Consider the following 18,069-nt stretch of genomic DNA (forward strand, 5'->3'; position numbering starts at 1 on the left):
AAACTTCTTTTAAACTACAGAGCCTATAATATTATAGTCTTTGTCAGTTATACTCAACCTGCGGCACGCGGGACTTTATCAGCCCGCGTGAAGTTAATGCATTTTGAAATTCACGCCCACCGGCAAAATAGTGCAAAGTCGTCGTGAAGATTTTTAACACTTTTAAATCGCTTAATCTGAAGAGCGTTATGTTAACCCTAAGACTGGGTTGCACCAACTAACTTTAACTTTGACTACAGTGCAAAATGTCAAATCTTTGGGTAAAGTTAAAAATGGACGCCATCAAGACGCCATATATTTTAACCATAACCATAGAGCTCGACAAGGTTTTAAAAGCACGTGGCGAAAAAAGGAACTATTGCTGTCATCATACAAAACGCCATTTTTGACAGTTCTCCTTTACCAGCAGTGCCCACGCCCACGCGCATTTATAACCTTGTTGGATCATCTGTCAATTTCTCCGGGCAGGGCTATCAATGTCGTCTCCCCATCTTTCAAGCGGTCTGCCTCTCTTACGTTTACCGAGCGGGCTATTTCAATTTTAAAGATAATATATTAATAAAATAAAGTTGAAATAACCTTAGTTACTACGTATTTAAATATAGCTAAGATAATTTCTTGATCAATTTGAGTGTCGTAGGTCAAGTAGCAACGAGAGACAGTTTGTTATTGTGAGAAATAATGATTCGGTATCCTTGTAATAAATCAGACTTTTTGATTTGTTTGGTCAGTCAGCAAAAAATGGAGGAAAACGGTGAATAAATCTATGTTACATTTTGCGCCCAATAAAGCCAATTGTGAAAGTAAAAATAATATAAGAGTTTCTGTGAAATAAGGTTGGTTTTCCCTAATTTGGATGCGGCTTGATTTGTAAATATTTGGTGCAAGTAGACTCTACTTTTTGTAAATATTTGGTGAAAGTGCTAATGCTAATGTTAAGTATTGGTAATTGTAGATAGATTTAGTGAAGGCGGGGATAATGTCTACTTTACTACACACAGGAAACATACTAAATTAAATAATATATTTTATTTAATTAAATAACTCTTGCTGGATTGTCAGCGCAACGTATTTACCACCAGCTGTTAGTCCTGAAATATATGACAATCACCTGAACTACATAGGATGTATTCTGCAGATGTCGGATGTAGATAAATTTATTATAGCGGGAGACTTCAATCTCCCGACTTTAGGTTGGCGACAAGGCTGTTTACATTTGGAACCAATAACAAATAATGTACGTCTTAACCTTGCAGAGTCTCATATGGTACATTTTGTATCTCTCTTTAACTGTGTACAGGTGAATACCTTTAAGAACGAACGAGACCGAATACTAGACCTGTTCCTCACTAATATATCCGATTGTGGCAGCTCAATTGAACCCGTTCCTTTAGTACAAGTAGTTCCACATCACCCACCTTTTTACGTGCTCATTCCTGTAACTAACACCCTTAAACCTATGAAAATTCTCCCAACTAAAATACATAATTATAATAGGGCAGATTATTCTGTTATAATAAATAAAATTGATGAAACTAATTGGGTAGAACTCTTCCAAAACGTAACGGCTGAAAGCGCAGTTTCGGTATTATACGAAAATCTGTACTCAATAATTAAAAATAACATACCAACAAAAATACATAAAACATCGCACTTTCCTATATGGTTCACACCTGCACTTATTCACATCTTTAAAAGCAAAAAGAAAAGTTGGATACGGTGGAAAACATACAAAAATATATCAGATTACAGAGTATTTGCTATGTACAGGGAACGTTTTAAATATTATTCACATAAATGTTATAGGCAGTATTTAAATAATGTTGAAAATGGTATACATAATAATATAAATTATTTCTGGACTTATATACATAATTTGAAACGTAATGGAGACATACCAAACTCAATGATATACAAAAACATTGCCACCAGCGATCCTTACCAAGTTTGTAATTTATTTTCTGATTTTTTCCTATCCGTTTTTGAGCCTAGTGAAGTAAATGATGATTTTAATGCAGATCACATCAATAGTAACACAGATTCAGATTTAATATTAAGTAATATAAGTCTGTCTCAGGAAGAAATACTCAAAGAACTAAGAGCTCTGGATCCTTCTAAAGGTGCTGGTGTCGACGGTATACCGCCACTATTTTTCAAGGAAACTGCGTCTGTAATTTATAAGCCACTTCACTACATATTTAACACCTGCTTACAAGAGGGATACTTTCCGACTATCTGGAAATCAGCCAGAATTGTACCTGTACACAAGGGCGGCGATAGGAACAATATTGAAAATTACAGGCCAATCTCTATTCTACCCACTCTGTCGAAACTTTTCGAAAGGCTTGTTCATAATAATATTTATCCTTCACTTCATAAGCACATAATTGGTGAACAGCACGGGTTCGTACTCCGACGCTCGACAACAACAAATTTATTAGTATATGTTTCAGAATTGTTTGATGCACTCGATCGAAACCAACAGATAGATAGTGTGTACACCGACTTTCGAAAGGCTTTCGACAGAGTGGATCATAAAATCCTCCTTGAAAAATTAGCCTATAATGGTATTCGAGGAAATTTGTGGCGCTGGTTCAGGTCCTACATAACGAATCGTACACAGAAAGTAATGCTGAATGGATATGAATCCAACTATGTACCTATAAGCTCTGGAGTACCCCAGGGATCCATTCTGGGCCCATTACTATTTATACTTTTTATAAATGACGTAAATAAATGTTTCAAATTCTGTAAATTCCTCATGTACGCTGATGACCTAAAAATATATAATATTATACAGTGTGCAGAAGATCACTTCAAATTTCAAGAAGACCTTAACAGATTTTCTAGGTATTGCGAAACTAATAAATTATCACTAAGCCTGAATAAATGTAAATCGATAACTTTTTCTAAAAAACTAAATACTAGTACATTTTCTTATAAACTTTGTAATGAATATTTAGAAAAAGTTGACTCTATTAGAGATCTTGGGGTAACACTAGATAAAAAACTACATCTGGACATACACGTAGATAATATTGTTAATAAGGCTTACAGAATGTACGGATTCGTTATGAGGTCCTGTAAAGACTTTGTGCAATCCTCAACATATCTGCACGTATACAAATCGCTCATACGTTCGCAGCTCGAATACGCTGTAGCTATCTGGAACCCTTACTATAAAAAATACATTGACACGATCGAAATAGTACAAAAAAAATTTCTACGCGCAATGCATTACAGATGTTGTCATTCCCGAGAATCATATGGCACACTTCTTGAAAAATACAATCTCCTCCCATTATCATCTAGACGTATTCAGTTAGAAATGATGCTGTTTTATGACCTATGCCATAATAGATATGATTGCATACCTTTAAACAATAAGTTATGCTATAGGATACCCATAACTACACATAGTCGAAGACCTCACCAAATATTTGCTACTGTAGTCAGTCGAACTAATGTTGGTAAACGCTCCCCATTCAATAGACTAGCCAGTACTTACAACAAGAATTTTATCCCCATTGATATCTTTAGCTATAAAGTAACCAAATATAAAGAAGAAATTCTAAAATTACTTAATAATAGTACTGACAAAGTAATTAGTTAGCTGTAATTAAGTATAATCTATTTGTAACAATAAAATCTTATTATGCTTGTACTTATTAGATTATTTAGAAGGCACTAAAAAACGTGTCACAATGATTTAACATCAAAAATATACTTATAAATTGTAAATCATATATATTATAAGAACATCAGTTCATTATGTACTTTTAGCTTTTAGTTTTAGTTTACCATTAATGTTTTAAATATAAGTGTACTTATTATATATTTAATATCACTTAATCTCAACTGGATGATTAGAAATATAGTCAAGTAATTTGTAGTTAACGCCGTTGGTTCCGTAGTAACTAAGTTTTTGTTTTTATATACATGATTATAATTATGCACTATGGTTACTGTTTGTTAACTTCAATAAATGAAAAAAAAAAAAATATATAAATAGTCTACTGAAAAAGTTGAAAAATTGCAAGGACACGAGTCTATTTAAAATATCATAATGCTTAATACTACGAGGCAACGGCCACCATCTACAGTAAACAAACAGAGACTTAATGCGCAAAGATACTGAAGATTAATGAACCCTTTGTTCAATGAAGCATAGAATAAAAAAAGTACAGCATCAAGTTGCAAATCCCGCGCTAGTTTATGTTCGCCCACGCATCTACCGTGAACACTATCATTTATTAAACGCAACAATAACTTTCCTACTACTTTTTATGAAAAGGAGTGATTATTAAGTATACATTTTAACTTCTGAATGCAGATTCATTATTGCAGCCAAACATAACAATTATTTAATGAAATTTCTTGTCTCTATCGGAATGTGTATTATACAATATGCCACAGGGCAATATTACAGTATAAAAAATTTAGTTTGTTATTATTTTTAGCAATATTCCGCGGAATAAACTTCCACCTTTAAGTAAATGAGTGAGTGTACGCATAGGCATGCGTACAGTATTATATATGTATAGTAATATTACAGTACTTATTTCGTGCAGAACTATGAAAGAAATTCACATACCATGCTTTCAGAATCCACTTACGACACTGTATGTATCTATGTATATAGAATTTGAACTACTACTCCAATAAAGCCGAAGGCGCCTGCAGAGATCTTGTCAAATACTCGCTAATAATTGCTCAGCAGGAGTCGTATTTACTCGTGGATCCATTAATACAGCGATTAGTCACGTATTAATGATTTAATCACGTCATCTGGTAATCTTTAATGAGCTTACGAGTAGCGAGAAAAGCGTGTATTAATGGGAGTCCTATTTTTACGCGCCTATTCATATAATTTGTGTTATGGTAAAACTTCGAAATAGAGGGCTTCAGATTTATGATTCAATTTGACATAATAGAGACTGATGCTTTGTTCGTGGTTACTCCGTCCCGTCATTTTACAGGCTTCCCAACAATTTATAATATTAGGAAAGGCAACAATGCTAAGAAGGTACTCGGTTCCTATTTATTTTATCAGATTTTCCTTCGTATTTTCCAAGAGTGTATGACAAGAATGTAATTATCTAATACCTCTGAAGTCATTAAAACACATAACACAAAATATTTATTTAGGAAATTTCATTTACTCCCAGTCCCCAGTAGTTGATCGAGTTTCGCTCTTTGTAAGTTTAAAGTTCAAACACCAATAGAATTAGTTTCGTAACAGACGACTTACCACAACGACTGAATCCATTTGAAGTGGTTCCCGTGACAAATTCGTCGAGTTCCAATCGAGAATCGTTACAGTGATAAATCCTTAGCTCAATAAATACAAAATCACCACGAGACGCGCGCCAGACCAAAACAAAAATATAGCGCCAGCGACGAACATCAAAAGACCGTCTTATATAATACGGTTTCTCGTTGGCCTATGATAGACTGTAGATATAGATAGTCGACCGTGAGCATGCAGTGGACCTTTTTAGTTTACCCATGATCGACGTCGATTGTGATTTGCCCTCGCTATAGCTCTAGACAGATTCCCAATATCGGTGGCAATCAAAGCTATAGATAATCATGGCCCAACTCCTTGAAGACTTACAACTAACAGAAACACTTTTACGTTTGTTTTTTAAACTTTTCATATTTTATTCATTCATTCTAAAGACTATTTAAACTAAAAGATTACAATTCATGATAGTAGTTTGAAAATTTTCCAACATTGTAAACAAAAAAAGTTTCTTTGGCGACAAAATATTTCTCTTTTAATGTTCCGCATAAAGGTGTTGTCGTCGGAGTTCTATTTATTCTCTCTATGAGGGTAATTCATAAAATATTTATAACATAGAGGGGGGGAATCGGGAAGGAATAGGAATATATTTTGGTATCTCGGAATGTAGCTGTACGAGTAATGGAATCTGAAGTGTTGTTACAACAGTGACAAGATCAAACATTAAGATTCTGGCGTAGCAACAACACTAGATTATTCTTAGCTGTTTCAGAACATCAATGCACTAAAATAGAATGACAAAATTTTATTTTTGGCTACTTTTTATGATTTTAAATGTAGTTTTCTTTTGAAGGTTGCAATAAACATTAAACTCGCACACTAGGTCATGGACGACGGACTAGGAAAATGTTGTACTTTTTACTTTTGACATTCCACTCTCTAAGATTAGTTCAGATTTCAGATTAGTAAAACTCTTTATTGATATTAGCGACAAAAGTTCAGCCCATAAAAACCTGAAAGGGCAGTGACTCAAAGCTATTAAATGTCAAAAAATATTGTACGTCCTTGTTATTTGAGCAACAAACAGCTTTAAAAATAAAAATAGAATCACGATAGGCTTAAGATCGTATTGATTATTAATTTGATAAGCGCCAGAGTTCTGGTGGCGCAAAAGTTGGCAAAAACAAATATGGAGATTTTTTTGCCAATTTTTATGTTTTATTACTTTGTTAAACTGCTGACCGATCGAGACAATGATATAGGCGAAATATAAAGTGATTGTACAATACTTTTCTACTCTAACAAAAGAATTCACAGGTGTCATAATCTCACCCAGCTCATAGACGGCCTACGTTTGAAATCGGTTTCTAGATCGCGGTGAAATATTATATACTCTCTTTTTATATTCTACATAGAGAGGTAATAGGTATCATCAAAGATATTATATCACTATTCACTACATAATATAAAACAAAGTCGCTTTTTTTCCTTCATGCCCCTTTGTTCCCTTTAATCTTTAAAACTACGCAACGGATTTTGATGCGGTTTTTTTTAATAGATAGAGTGATTAAAGAGGAATGTTTATAAGTATAATAACATTTATAAAATAGTGGAGAAATACTGTTAATTTTGGGGTTTCTTATGTGATGTCGTAAATAATTACATTTTTTTCCGCTTACATTGCAAACGCAGGCATGAATGAACCCTACGAGATTTATCAAAATAATGTACTAAGTATTGTACACTATGAAAAGGTCTACAGAAAACTCCGCGATGGTATAAATATGTCTATCTCTTATGGCCATATATATCCCACAATAACATTTTTTTGTCATTTTAACCAATACGGCAATAATCCTTATTCAATTAAATACTTTAAATACATTATTGATTTAATATAGATCTATATTATGGCACTTTACAGCTTATGATTTAAATGAATATTTTCGACAGTTTTAAAAATTGCGGGACGTAGCTTTTGCGGCGGTACCGACCAATGCGGACCACGGGCAGTAATGAATAACCTATAATTAAAAACTACTGAATCGATTTTAATCATTTCTTCAGTGAGTGACATAGGCTATAATTTATATTTTATACCCGTGCGAAGTTAGGGCAGATCGCTAGTTATGAATATATCTTCTTATATATATAAAACTCAAAGGTGACTGACTGACTGATTGGCATAATGATCTATCAACGCACAGCCCAAACCACTGGACGGATCGGGCTGAAATTTGGTATGCAGGTAGATGTTATGACGTAGGCATCCGCTAAGAAAGGATTTTGATAAATTCCAACCCCAAGAGGTTCAAGTAGGGGATGAAAGTTTGTATATAATAATACTTCTTAACGCGAGCGAAGCCGCGGGCAAAAGCTAGTGTAAAATATAATTGGGTATCATCGAAATATTTTACTACAATGTTAATAAAAAGTGTTGTAGGTATTAAGCAAAAGTAATAAAACATAAGTATTGATTGAAAGTAAAAAGTCAGCAATGTAAAAAAATGTAGACAAGGGGCAGCGGCTAAGAAAATATATTAATATTATCACGTTCTTTACTACCACAAACACAAACGTATAGAATATTCTATTTCCTTTGGTATATTTTGTAATCCTCGGTTAATAGGATTTAGGACAAGCTTGTAATGAGTTCTAGTTCTTATGAAAATGCTCTTGTAGGGAAAAGACTTCTTGGTAATCCATTATTATAAGAAGTGTACCAAAATTACGAGATATAACACGCAACCGCAACAAAGTACGGTTCTATCGCGGATAAACCAGCGATAGAACCGTATTTTTTTCTATGTTCCACCGGAACTTCCACGTCTAATTTCATTAAAATTCGCGTAAAACAGTCACACGTTTACATTTAGTTAAAGTAGCTGTAAGTGTTACTAATAAACCAGTCCTGTATTTAGCCAAATATAGCTGTCCCAACCATATTATGTGCCGGCGTTATTGAATAATGTTACGTAAACTGTTAGAAATATATGATTGGCACTTCTGGAACACCTGTGGACTGTGAGTCTCCTATAGTCATACAAGCTGTCAACATCAGTGTATCATGTTCTAATTACGCGTTTATTATAATATAAGTACGTTGCTTATTTATTTGTCTGCGTTTCATCACGTCTTTCCGAAATATTTGATGTTAAATTAGTTGTAATTGAAAATTTGTGTCTTTATTGTGCTTATCATAGTTACTTTTAATATTTAAAATGTTTCTATGGTAGACATCACAATCATATAAAGCTTTATATTTTTCTAATATCCGTTGTAACCGCTCTTCGCTTTTAGCAGGAAATGAGGTGCAATAGTTTAAAGAAACAATGTCAATGATTTCATAGAAGATGGCACATCTTGGGAGTAGGATGGCTTCTTGCAAGGCTACTTCTACATTATTATGTTATGACTTACAATTATGTATGTTGACATTGTATGTAATATTAAGTTACAAAATTGTAAACTTTATTTAAAAAAAGAACAATTTTTCTCTCACATTTTTGGTAAAAAGTGGGACCCGTGCGAGTTTCTTACGCCGGTTCTTCTCGCCGGGGTAGTTCCCGAACAGGTAGGGTAGGCATCAGGTTCTGAAAAAAATTGATTCAAATTTACTTAGAATTAAAACATTTTTTATTTATTTATTATTTATCATATTTTATTATTTATATATATTCAATAATTTACTAATATTTGCTATTATTTATTAATTTGGTAAGTACAATGCTTGTTGAAGTAGGTACGTGCAATGCTACGCTAAGGATTTCACGCTAACAAGTTCGTTAAAGTTTTAACCATAAAGACCTTGGGACCATGTTAGTTGTTACTTACCTTCGATGTGAGGTTCAGAATGTAATACGTATAAGGGTGGACTGATACATTATATTTTGTACCTTTAATTATATTGTTATCATGATATTTTACTGAGTTAGCAATCAATTTGTATCTTGCAAGAAGATGTTGTGAAAAGAAATATCAATCAATCATTAAAAATTTATCAATTCAATTTTTAGACAATTAACGCGCGTTTCGATACTTATGTATTGCTAATAAGGGCTTTCTTAACAAAATATGACACGTTGTGATGATTTAAGATACATAACTGTCTCTTGTAATAGCCCGTCTATGCTGAGCTGGCAGCTTGTGAAAGCGTTAAGCTTGTAGCCCGTCTACGCCAAGCCTGTAGCCCATCTACGCCGAGTCTGTAGCCCATCTACGCCGAGTCTGTAGCCAGTCTACGCCGAGTCTGTAGCCCGTCTACGCCGAGTCTGTAGTCTGTCTAGGCCGATGCTGTAGCCCGTCTAGGCCGTTGCTGTAGCCCGTCTACGCCGAATCTGTAACCCGTCTAGGCCGATGCTGTAGCCCGTCTAGACCGATGCTGTAGCCCGTCTAGGCCGATGCTGTAGCCAGTTAATGCGAGACAGGAGTTATACTACTGAATAATGACACTTTGGTTCTACCCTCACCTTATATACATAAGTATGACGACGACGTTGCCGGTGCAGCCGACCACCGCTAGCGCGATGTAGACGCCGGCCAGGCTGTAGTGCAGCGCGGGCGCGGGCGGCGGCCAGCCCAGCCAGTGCTCGTTGATGCTGAGGAGGTAATCCTCGCTGAACATGCCGTAGTGCTTCCATAAGTACACCGGCCATTTTCTTTTGAACTTCACGTATACGGACTCCTTGGTTTGAGGCTCCGTATCGAACTCCTCGGTCGTCTCGAACTCTATGGGTCTTCTTTTGACTCGCACTAAATCTCTTCGTCGTCTCTTCCATAACTTTATGCTGTAACACGTATTGATATGTTGGGCCAGGGTGTTGTAGGTGAATCGTTTTTCTATCACTTCGGTGGGCACCGCATCCACAGGATTGTCGCAGAGATGGTCGTAAACACCACAGTTCACTACCACTAGTAAGAGCACTATAATGTTGGTCTGTAAGTTCGTCATGTCCGGTACAATCGCGGACTAAAGCGACACGACCGCTCCCGACGCTCCTGGATCGAGAATGTTGTGATTTCACGAGACACGAGTCCTCCGCCTCTCATCTCACATAATATAATTTTAAAACAAATTCATTATACAAGTTTTCGTATGATACGTTACTAACAAAAAGATCCGAGAGGATTATTCGTACGGTGTGATATTAAATAACTTTTCCCCTGATCCGTAGTCATTATAACGGATACATTGTAAGATTGTTCAAGCCTTTGGTAGGTGCAAAAAGATTGAGTGTTTTAAAATGATATACTTAATATATATTTAATCTTATTGTACGAATAATACGTGAAGTAATTTCATTGAAATTATATAATTGTACTTGATATTTCTGTAACTTCGGATAAATTAAGCAATTAGATATACATAGCCACGGTTCCAGTTAAACGATACGAACTTTGGTTAATAAATGTTTAATGTTCCCTAAAGTTGTTTGTAGTAGATTTTGAGTAAATTCTGCACTACTAAATTAATGTTTTTACATAATATTAAGTACACTTTTAAAAGTAAAATATTAAAATTTATACATAACAATAACTAATGTCATAAAATTATTATCCTTATTGGACGTGGGATAGGAATTATAATGACATTAAAATTAAATATAATATAAAATATTAAACTGATACTAAAGATAATCAGTTAATTAATTAAGCCTTGACGTCATTTCATAAAAATAATTTGTTAATGAGTGCATTATGTGCATTACAATTTGGGTTGAACAATCTCATAAAATGCCGCTATTTAAATTAGAATATAAAAACTGAATACAAACTATTAAGGCCCCTCTCCATCTTAGATCGTGATTTATAAGAATAAATAAAATGACCTTCGCGGTCCGGTCCACACATTTCAAAAAAATACATTACACAAATGTAATTTTACCGAAATTACAAAGGTATTTGTTTGTATCAATGACAAAAGTGTCAATTTTTGCTGCTACATGTTTATCAGTAAGTATGTCGAGAGTCGAGACCGAAATTAATTTTTGACGAAGTTCATCTTCCAACATGCTTGGTCCGCACACAAGGGTCGGTGGTCCGGATTCGGAACGCGGTCCGCCATTTGGTGAACCCTGATGTATAGCATGCATAAACGATGTCAACCATCGGCAGTCACCATCAAATTCATTGTTTTTATTAAACACACATTTAAATAATTATACAATAGTATTTATTATAATAAACTAGGCAGTGTACATCACGTCGTCAAATCCCATGCTAAATAATTTAAGCTTGTGTTGGTTGTATATATTATGTAACATAGAGTCTATTTTATAGAGAGTGGCCGCACACAGCCTTTAAAATTGATATAAAAAACCTAAAGTAACAAATTTAATATAAAGTTTAAACAGAATATACCCTAAAATCGAAATATTTACTGGAATTGTTTTCTCTTGGCGGTTCGGAAGGGCGGGTTCGGGAAGGCTCCGGTGATAAGTTACCGCCGATAACGTCGGCACGTAAACGGCGATGTCTCTCTAACTCTATCGCTTGATGGGGTATTTGTTTAAAATCATAAAACAATAGAAAGCCACTGATAGATAGCCTAGATTCACAAAATCAATGAATGCTTAACATATTCTATTTAGTATTAGATGCATACAACAAAAATTCTAGTTATTGCACTATGGGTACCTACACCCACAGACATAGAGAACACCACAGTGTGAAAAAACACTCTTTGGCATTCTTTTTTTTGGCAAAAAAATCTTTGGCATTGGCCACCTTTTAAATTTTAATGTGTTCAAAAATTATACTTTTTGAGGATAAATGCCTAGATGCCAATTTTAATCTTAATCAGTTCAGTAGTCTTTGTATATAGTTGTATTAGTTATAAACTGAATAAAGTAAGTTGTAAGTGTTGTTGTAACTTATAAACTACATATATAAAACTAGTGCGCTAGCATAACATTATTTCTTTATAAATACATTATAATATAAATACAGATATTAGGGCTAAGGACGTAATAATTACTTACGTTTTATGACTCTACTTATTATAATTATATTTAGTACTTACCTATTAACACTAGAAAGACCGGAATTCTGAACTTCCTAGAAAGACCAAGAGCGGTCAAATGACCCATCGTATGTTTTTACATTTTTTTGTGTGTCTTACTATTTTGCTTTTGCATTTTATTGATCATGTATTTATTTATAAATGCAACTAAATTAAATTATAGAACAAATAATCAAGAAAATAATTTTAAAAAGCATTTTATAGACCTGCTCCTGATATAATGACATTATAATGACTCCACAAGATTGATTGGTTTTGTTCCTGTATTTGAGTGTAACACACCGTTTTTTCAGATTTTATATTTTCTCATGTTAGCAATAGAATGGTAAAGTTACTCTTATGTACAGTAATTCACGTCTAGAAGCCATAAACATCTTGATGAAAATACCCTAGTGGAGTACAAAACTTTTTTTTTTGTGTCGTATTTTTGGTCACAATATAAAAATCTTTTATCACTAAAGCTAAAAAAGTACAAAAAATATGCTTTAGAAATAAAATATACTTAAATTTAGCATAAACATAACAATTTTTATCATATTTTCTTAGAACCACAATTCGCAACCTTTAGTTTGTTATTTCCTTCGTTTGTGTAGGTAAAACAAAAAATAAAATTAACTCAGCATAAATATATTATTTGAATTCGAACTACTAATAAACCCTGGCTGTGTTAGGTCAACTCAAGCAACAATACTATGAAAATTCACACAGATTTTTCTAGCAACGTTGATAATTTTTAAAAACAGGGTTTCATTAGGCAAAAAACTTGAAATACGTTACAATATCAAAACAGGCAAGGCAAAAGGTTTTATTTGTGCACATACTATATTTGTAAATATTATACCATTATTTTTACAAATAAAAATGTGAAATTTTAGCCCATTTATGAAAATAAAAGTATTTATCCCTATTTTGTCCTATGAGTCATTGACAAGTCTATTTCAGTCGAGTTTTTTATAAACTTTAAATCAAATTTCAAATACAATACACAAACAAAATATAATAATAATAAAAAATTTGAAAGAAAAATAAAATTTGCAAGAAAAACCCACTTTCTTTAGAAATTGTATTCAAGCGGTCAATTGACCGCTGCTGTCTATCTAGGTAGGTTGTTATTTAAAGCTTATAATTATTGAGCAATCATTAAAAACAGGTTATCACAATTTAAACAATCGAAAATTATTAAATGTCACGAGAGACAAACGAATTTCACGCAACGGTTACAAAAATATCGCAAATTAAAAACGAAAATGCCTTTCTAGTGTTAATTATATTATCGTTCTTTGAGATATCGTAACTCCATAATTACTTTAATGCAAGCACTCATTATTTCTTGTAATAGCTTGAGAACAATGAGATCCTCCTTTGGTTTTTGTCGGTTAAAAATAGCAACAGGGCCGGTCGTAAATGGAATTACGAGAAAACTTTTTCCCGGACACGCTTCGACGTAAATCGCTATAGATATTTTGACTCCTAAATTTTTATTAGGGTGATTTATGTTGTCCCATCTGAACCATTTTAAACAGTACCCTGATTCATATTTTTATAGCAACACTAGCTGACTCGGCAAACATTGTTTTGTGATATAAATAATTTCTAGTATCAATATAAAAAGTAGATAAATACCTATTCTCAGGCCTAACGAATAAACATACATTTCATTAGAATCGGTTGAGCCGTTTTGGAGGAGTTCGCGCACAAACACTGTGACACGAGAATTTTATATATTTGATAAAGCTTCAACCCAGTCTGGATCTTATGTAACAGTCTAAAATAGTATTTTCATATAGTCTAACTTTTATTGTCTATTGTAATGTTATAAAGTAGAATCCACCTACCTAGACCTTCTTTTAATATTTCAAAAATTAAATTGTGGTCGTTGTTCTCGATATCTTCACGATATCTTAAAACTATAAAAATTTCATCGAAGATAATAAAATATTATTATTAATTTTTACTTAGAATATAAATAACTAATAAGCGATTTGGTAATAATTGGTAGATCAAAGCCGCAAGCGACTAGGAGAACAGAGGTTGTCGTCCAATTAGACGTCTAGTCATTTCAGACTGAAATGAAACACCCTGCAAGTCGATATTACTTGGAAGCATGAGCTAGTACGAGTTATACAAAATTGAATTTCTAGTCAGTTACTGAAGTCATGACTCTGTAACGGTATCGTAGATTAGTAGCTGTACGCTATTTATACTTTACTGACTCCTGCCGCATAGGCGACGAGTAATTGAACAAAAGTTCATAATCCAATAATCCCAACACAATGAAAGATCGTTCAATCGCAAAAAAAACACATCTATCACAGACACCTGATGGCCTCTGAGCCCGTAAATTACTTTAATATGCTAACTTTTAATTGAATGAAAGGTCAAAAGTATGTTTCATAATCGCAAAATTGAGTATTTGAATTTTGACGTTGAATGAGTATGTATTATTTGAGGAAAGCTTATCGTTTGTGATTAAAATACATTTAAATATCTCTGCGTCTTTTAATATTATAACAGTAACTGTAATTAATGGGGGAGGCCCAGCAGTGCCCAGCAGTGGGATTGCATAGGCTAACAAAAAAAACTGTAATTATTTTAAATATTTATTTACTTAATTATGTTAAGAAACCATTTCTATCTTAAAATTTTGTTGTTGCTCCCAAATCAACACAAAGAAATGATATTTTTAATACAAAATGTGGAGATCAATTGAGATAAATTAGGCGCGTAAATCAACAGCACATTTTATTAAAAACCAAGAATACAGTCAACGACCTGAAAATAGAAGGAGGAGCCGTAAAATGTGGGTAAACTATTTTAGAATTTACCGCAGAATTGGCGGCTGCTCAACAACATTGATGCAATTCAATTCTGACCTCGTATAACAAAAAAAAAAAAATGATGCTTTGAAAAGTAGCGCAGTGGATATTGAAAATTTAATAAATTTCTTAACTAATGTACCTTAAAATTGCTAAATTCCACAGGTTATTTAAATTTTGAATCAAGTTCAATTTCTAGCAATCGAAATCTACGCTCACAAGATGACGTGGGTAAAAGCCGCTTACATTAATTTTAGCGTTCAGTAAGTAACGAGGTTTGCCGTCCTAATTCTTTCCTTTCAGAATAGCCTTTAAATTGCTGTCTGTTTGTTTATTCGACTGTGAACTTGACTTGAACGGCCACGTAATATCAGATTGATTGATTCATAAGCCACCCACGTTATTTGGTCGGGTAATATCAAGCTCAGCATCACCAGTCGTCACGATTAACATTGAATTGAACAAGTAAAGTATGTCCGCTATCTGCTTATGCTTTTTGGCTGTAATTTTTATTCAGTGAAGCATTATTTTATGTCCGCTTTAGCCAATCCATTACTTAATGCGCACATAATTTTGTTCCCCCGAGTGAACTAGTGTATAGCAATCACGCGTGCTCTGTATGTAAATGGCGAATCCCGTGGCGACCGAGTATTGAACACAAAAGCCTCCGGACGCGACCGAAATCCCGACACGATAACTAAAAACCGTCCACGGTCAGTTTTAGATTTACCGCAATTTTAGTATAAACTTTCCTTATAACGGTACAGATAAGAGAATGTTACAATATTTATTACAGATATTTTAACAGTTTAGTCAGCGTTGGATAGAAAATACGAAAAATATGTTATTTTGCTTGAAGCTTACCTAAATAGATCATTTTAATTTTATGTAAGTTTATTTGTCTACATTTTATCGTTATCGTACATGTTTTTAACCGAAAAAGTTTTGGAAGAAACTATACTACTGTTAGGTAGCTAAAAATAGGTATTGTACATAATATCACTTAGAATGTTACTCTTTATAAATCGCTAACAAATAGCTCACTATGTCAGGTCGACACAACTTCGATAGCCTTCAGTGACGTGTGAAAGGGGTGTTGTTCCTAGAGGTTTTCTCTTTTATCCCTTATCAGAGAACTAATCAAATATATATCGAAACTCCCCAGCGATGGCTCATGGCACCTATTCCCGCGTCTTTTATTTAGACGCTGACTAAAATATTGCGTTTGCGTGACGTAACACAAAAATATCACACACACAATCACAGTTTCCGTGTTTACGTCACAGAGATTCGGCTGGCATCTTCACAGAGAAAACTAAGTAAAAATAATTAGCACCGCTGATAGAGTAACTTTTTAAAATTATGGTTTGCGCAAATTTAAGACCTAGGCATTTCTCATAGTCAATAGAAAATGTAGTCAAAAGTAACTCGACTTTCAATGTTGCTAATTTTAAGGAACATAATATTATGTCCCTTAAATAATACTTTAAGGTATATTATACCCTAAAGTATTTGATTTTGTTACATCCCGTATAAAAAAGTATATCGTATAGACTATAGTACTCACCTCAGGTACATCATGAGCACGATGACGTTGCCCCAGCAGCCGACCGTGGAGAAGAATATGTAGATGCCCCCCAAAAACCTCTGGTACTTCTCGCTGGGCGGCGGGAACTGCAGCCAGTGCTCGTTGATCAGGTACAGGTAGTCGTCCGAGAAGTACCCCAGCTCCTGCCATGCGTCGATGTGCCAGAGCCTCCTAAATCTCTCCACTAGCTCCTCTTTACGCGTCTTATTCGTGTCGATCGTCTCATTTTTGCCTCCGTCCGATCTTTCGGTGCCATTAAAAATTCCAATTTGTCGTTTCTCCCGCCAGATAATTGGATTTTTCATGCTCGGCCCGTCGAAGTCCTCGCTCCTTAAATTCGATTGAAACTTTACGCATAATATTCTCATCAAAACTACCGAGGAGAGGACGTACAGAAATATCGTCTTCATGGCTGCACTCCATCCGAAGACGTGTAATTCCTATGAAATCCAGCCGACATTGGCGTCGGCATAACAGAAGCTCATACATTCAATTAATGGAAAAAATATGGAGTTCCAGCGGCCGTACCTCGGGGACCACTTTGTGGCATTCTTAAATTGGATTAAAGTGGACGCTTTTAATAAAATCCTTTGCATTAGCCACTAATAAAGCTACTCGTTAGGTTGATCGGTGACCTTGTCCATCGTAGCATCGCTTATTAAATTACTGGGACCGATATGAACGATCAGAAGCGGCTACATCAAATGACAGTACGGCGTAAACTGCTCCGGATTCGCCCAGGGTCATCATAAAATCTTAAGAATCAAACTGCATGTTTAGAAGGATTAAAATCAGATGTGTGAATTTTATACAGGATTGTATTCAACCCTTATCTATTAATTAAGTAGTAGTTTTTTTGGTAGGCTAAACCCAAAACATATTTCATTCTTGCCTTTGTAAAAGCACAGTTAAGCTTGTAAACAATTTTACACTATTGTAATAAAATTTAGAAATCTAAAATCCTTAATGAAACTTATTTAAAAACAAAACTCCAAAGGTAAACATTTTCCTCCTTTTTATAATAAACGAGCTTTTGCCCCCGGCTTCGCTCGCGTTAAGAAGTATTATTATATACAAACTTTCATCACCTATTTTAACCCTTTGGTGTTGGAATTTATCAAAATCCTTTCTTAGCTGATGCCTACGTCATAACATCTACCTGCAAGCAAAATTTCAGCCCGATCAGTCCAGTGGTTTGGGCTGTGCGTTGATAGATTACCATGTCAATCAGTCACCTTTGAGTTTTATATATATAGATATCGGGTACTTACGAAGCTAAACAAAAAATAATATAAACCGAACTTACAACATTCTTTTGAATTTATTATCAGAAGTAACATTCTGATTTTAATTAAAAGGCTGGCTTATTGGAATCCCTATATTTCTTCGATAAATTAAT

The 18,069-nt window shown here is 34.2% G+C and overlaps 1 protein-coding gene across 2 annotated transcripts in view; it reads right to left on the bottom strand.

Annotated features, from left to right (window-relative positions):
• LOC121727497 (opsin, ultraviolet-sensitive-like) overlaps nucleotides 1-17,235 on the bottom strand; it is a 38,540-nt gene extending 21,305 nt beyond the window's left edge. The window contains exon 1 of one of the 2 annotated variants that reach the window (XM_042115385.1): nucleotides 16,650-17,235. In XM_042115385.1, the coding sequence (XP_041971319.1) occupies nucleotides 16,650-17,080 (431 nt within the window). In that variant the 5' untranslated portion in view covers nucleotides 17,081-17,235. Of the gene's footprint in view, nucleotides 1-9,714; nucleotides 10,239-16,649 lie in introns of those variants that run through there. The other variant, XM_042115384.1, reaches the window with a different exon arrangement.
• Nucleotides 17,236-18,069: the final 834 nt, after the last annotated feature.

This window comes from Aricia agestis, chromosome 5, assembly GCF_905147365.1.
Source record: "Aricia agestis chromosome 5, ilAriAges1.1, whole genome shotgun sequence".
NCBI classification, from domain to species: domain Eukaryota; kingdom Metazoa; phylum Arthropoda; class Insecta; order Lepidoptera; family Lycaenidae; genus Aricia; species Aricia agestis.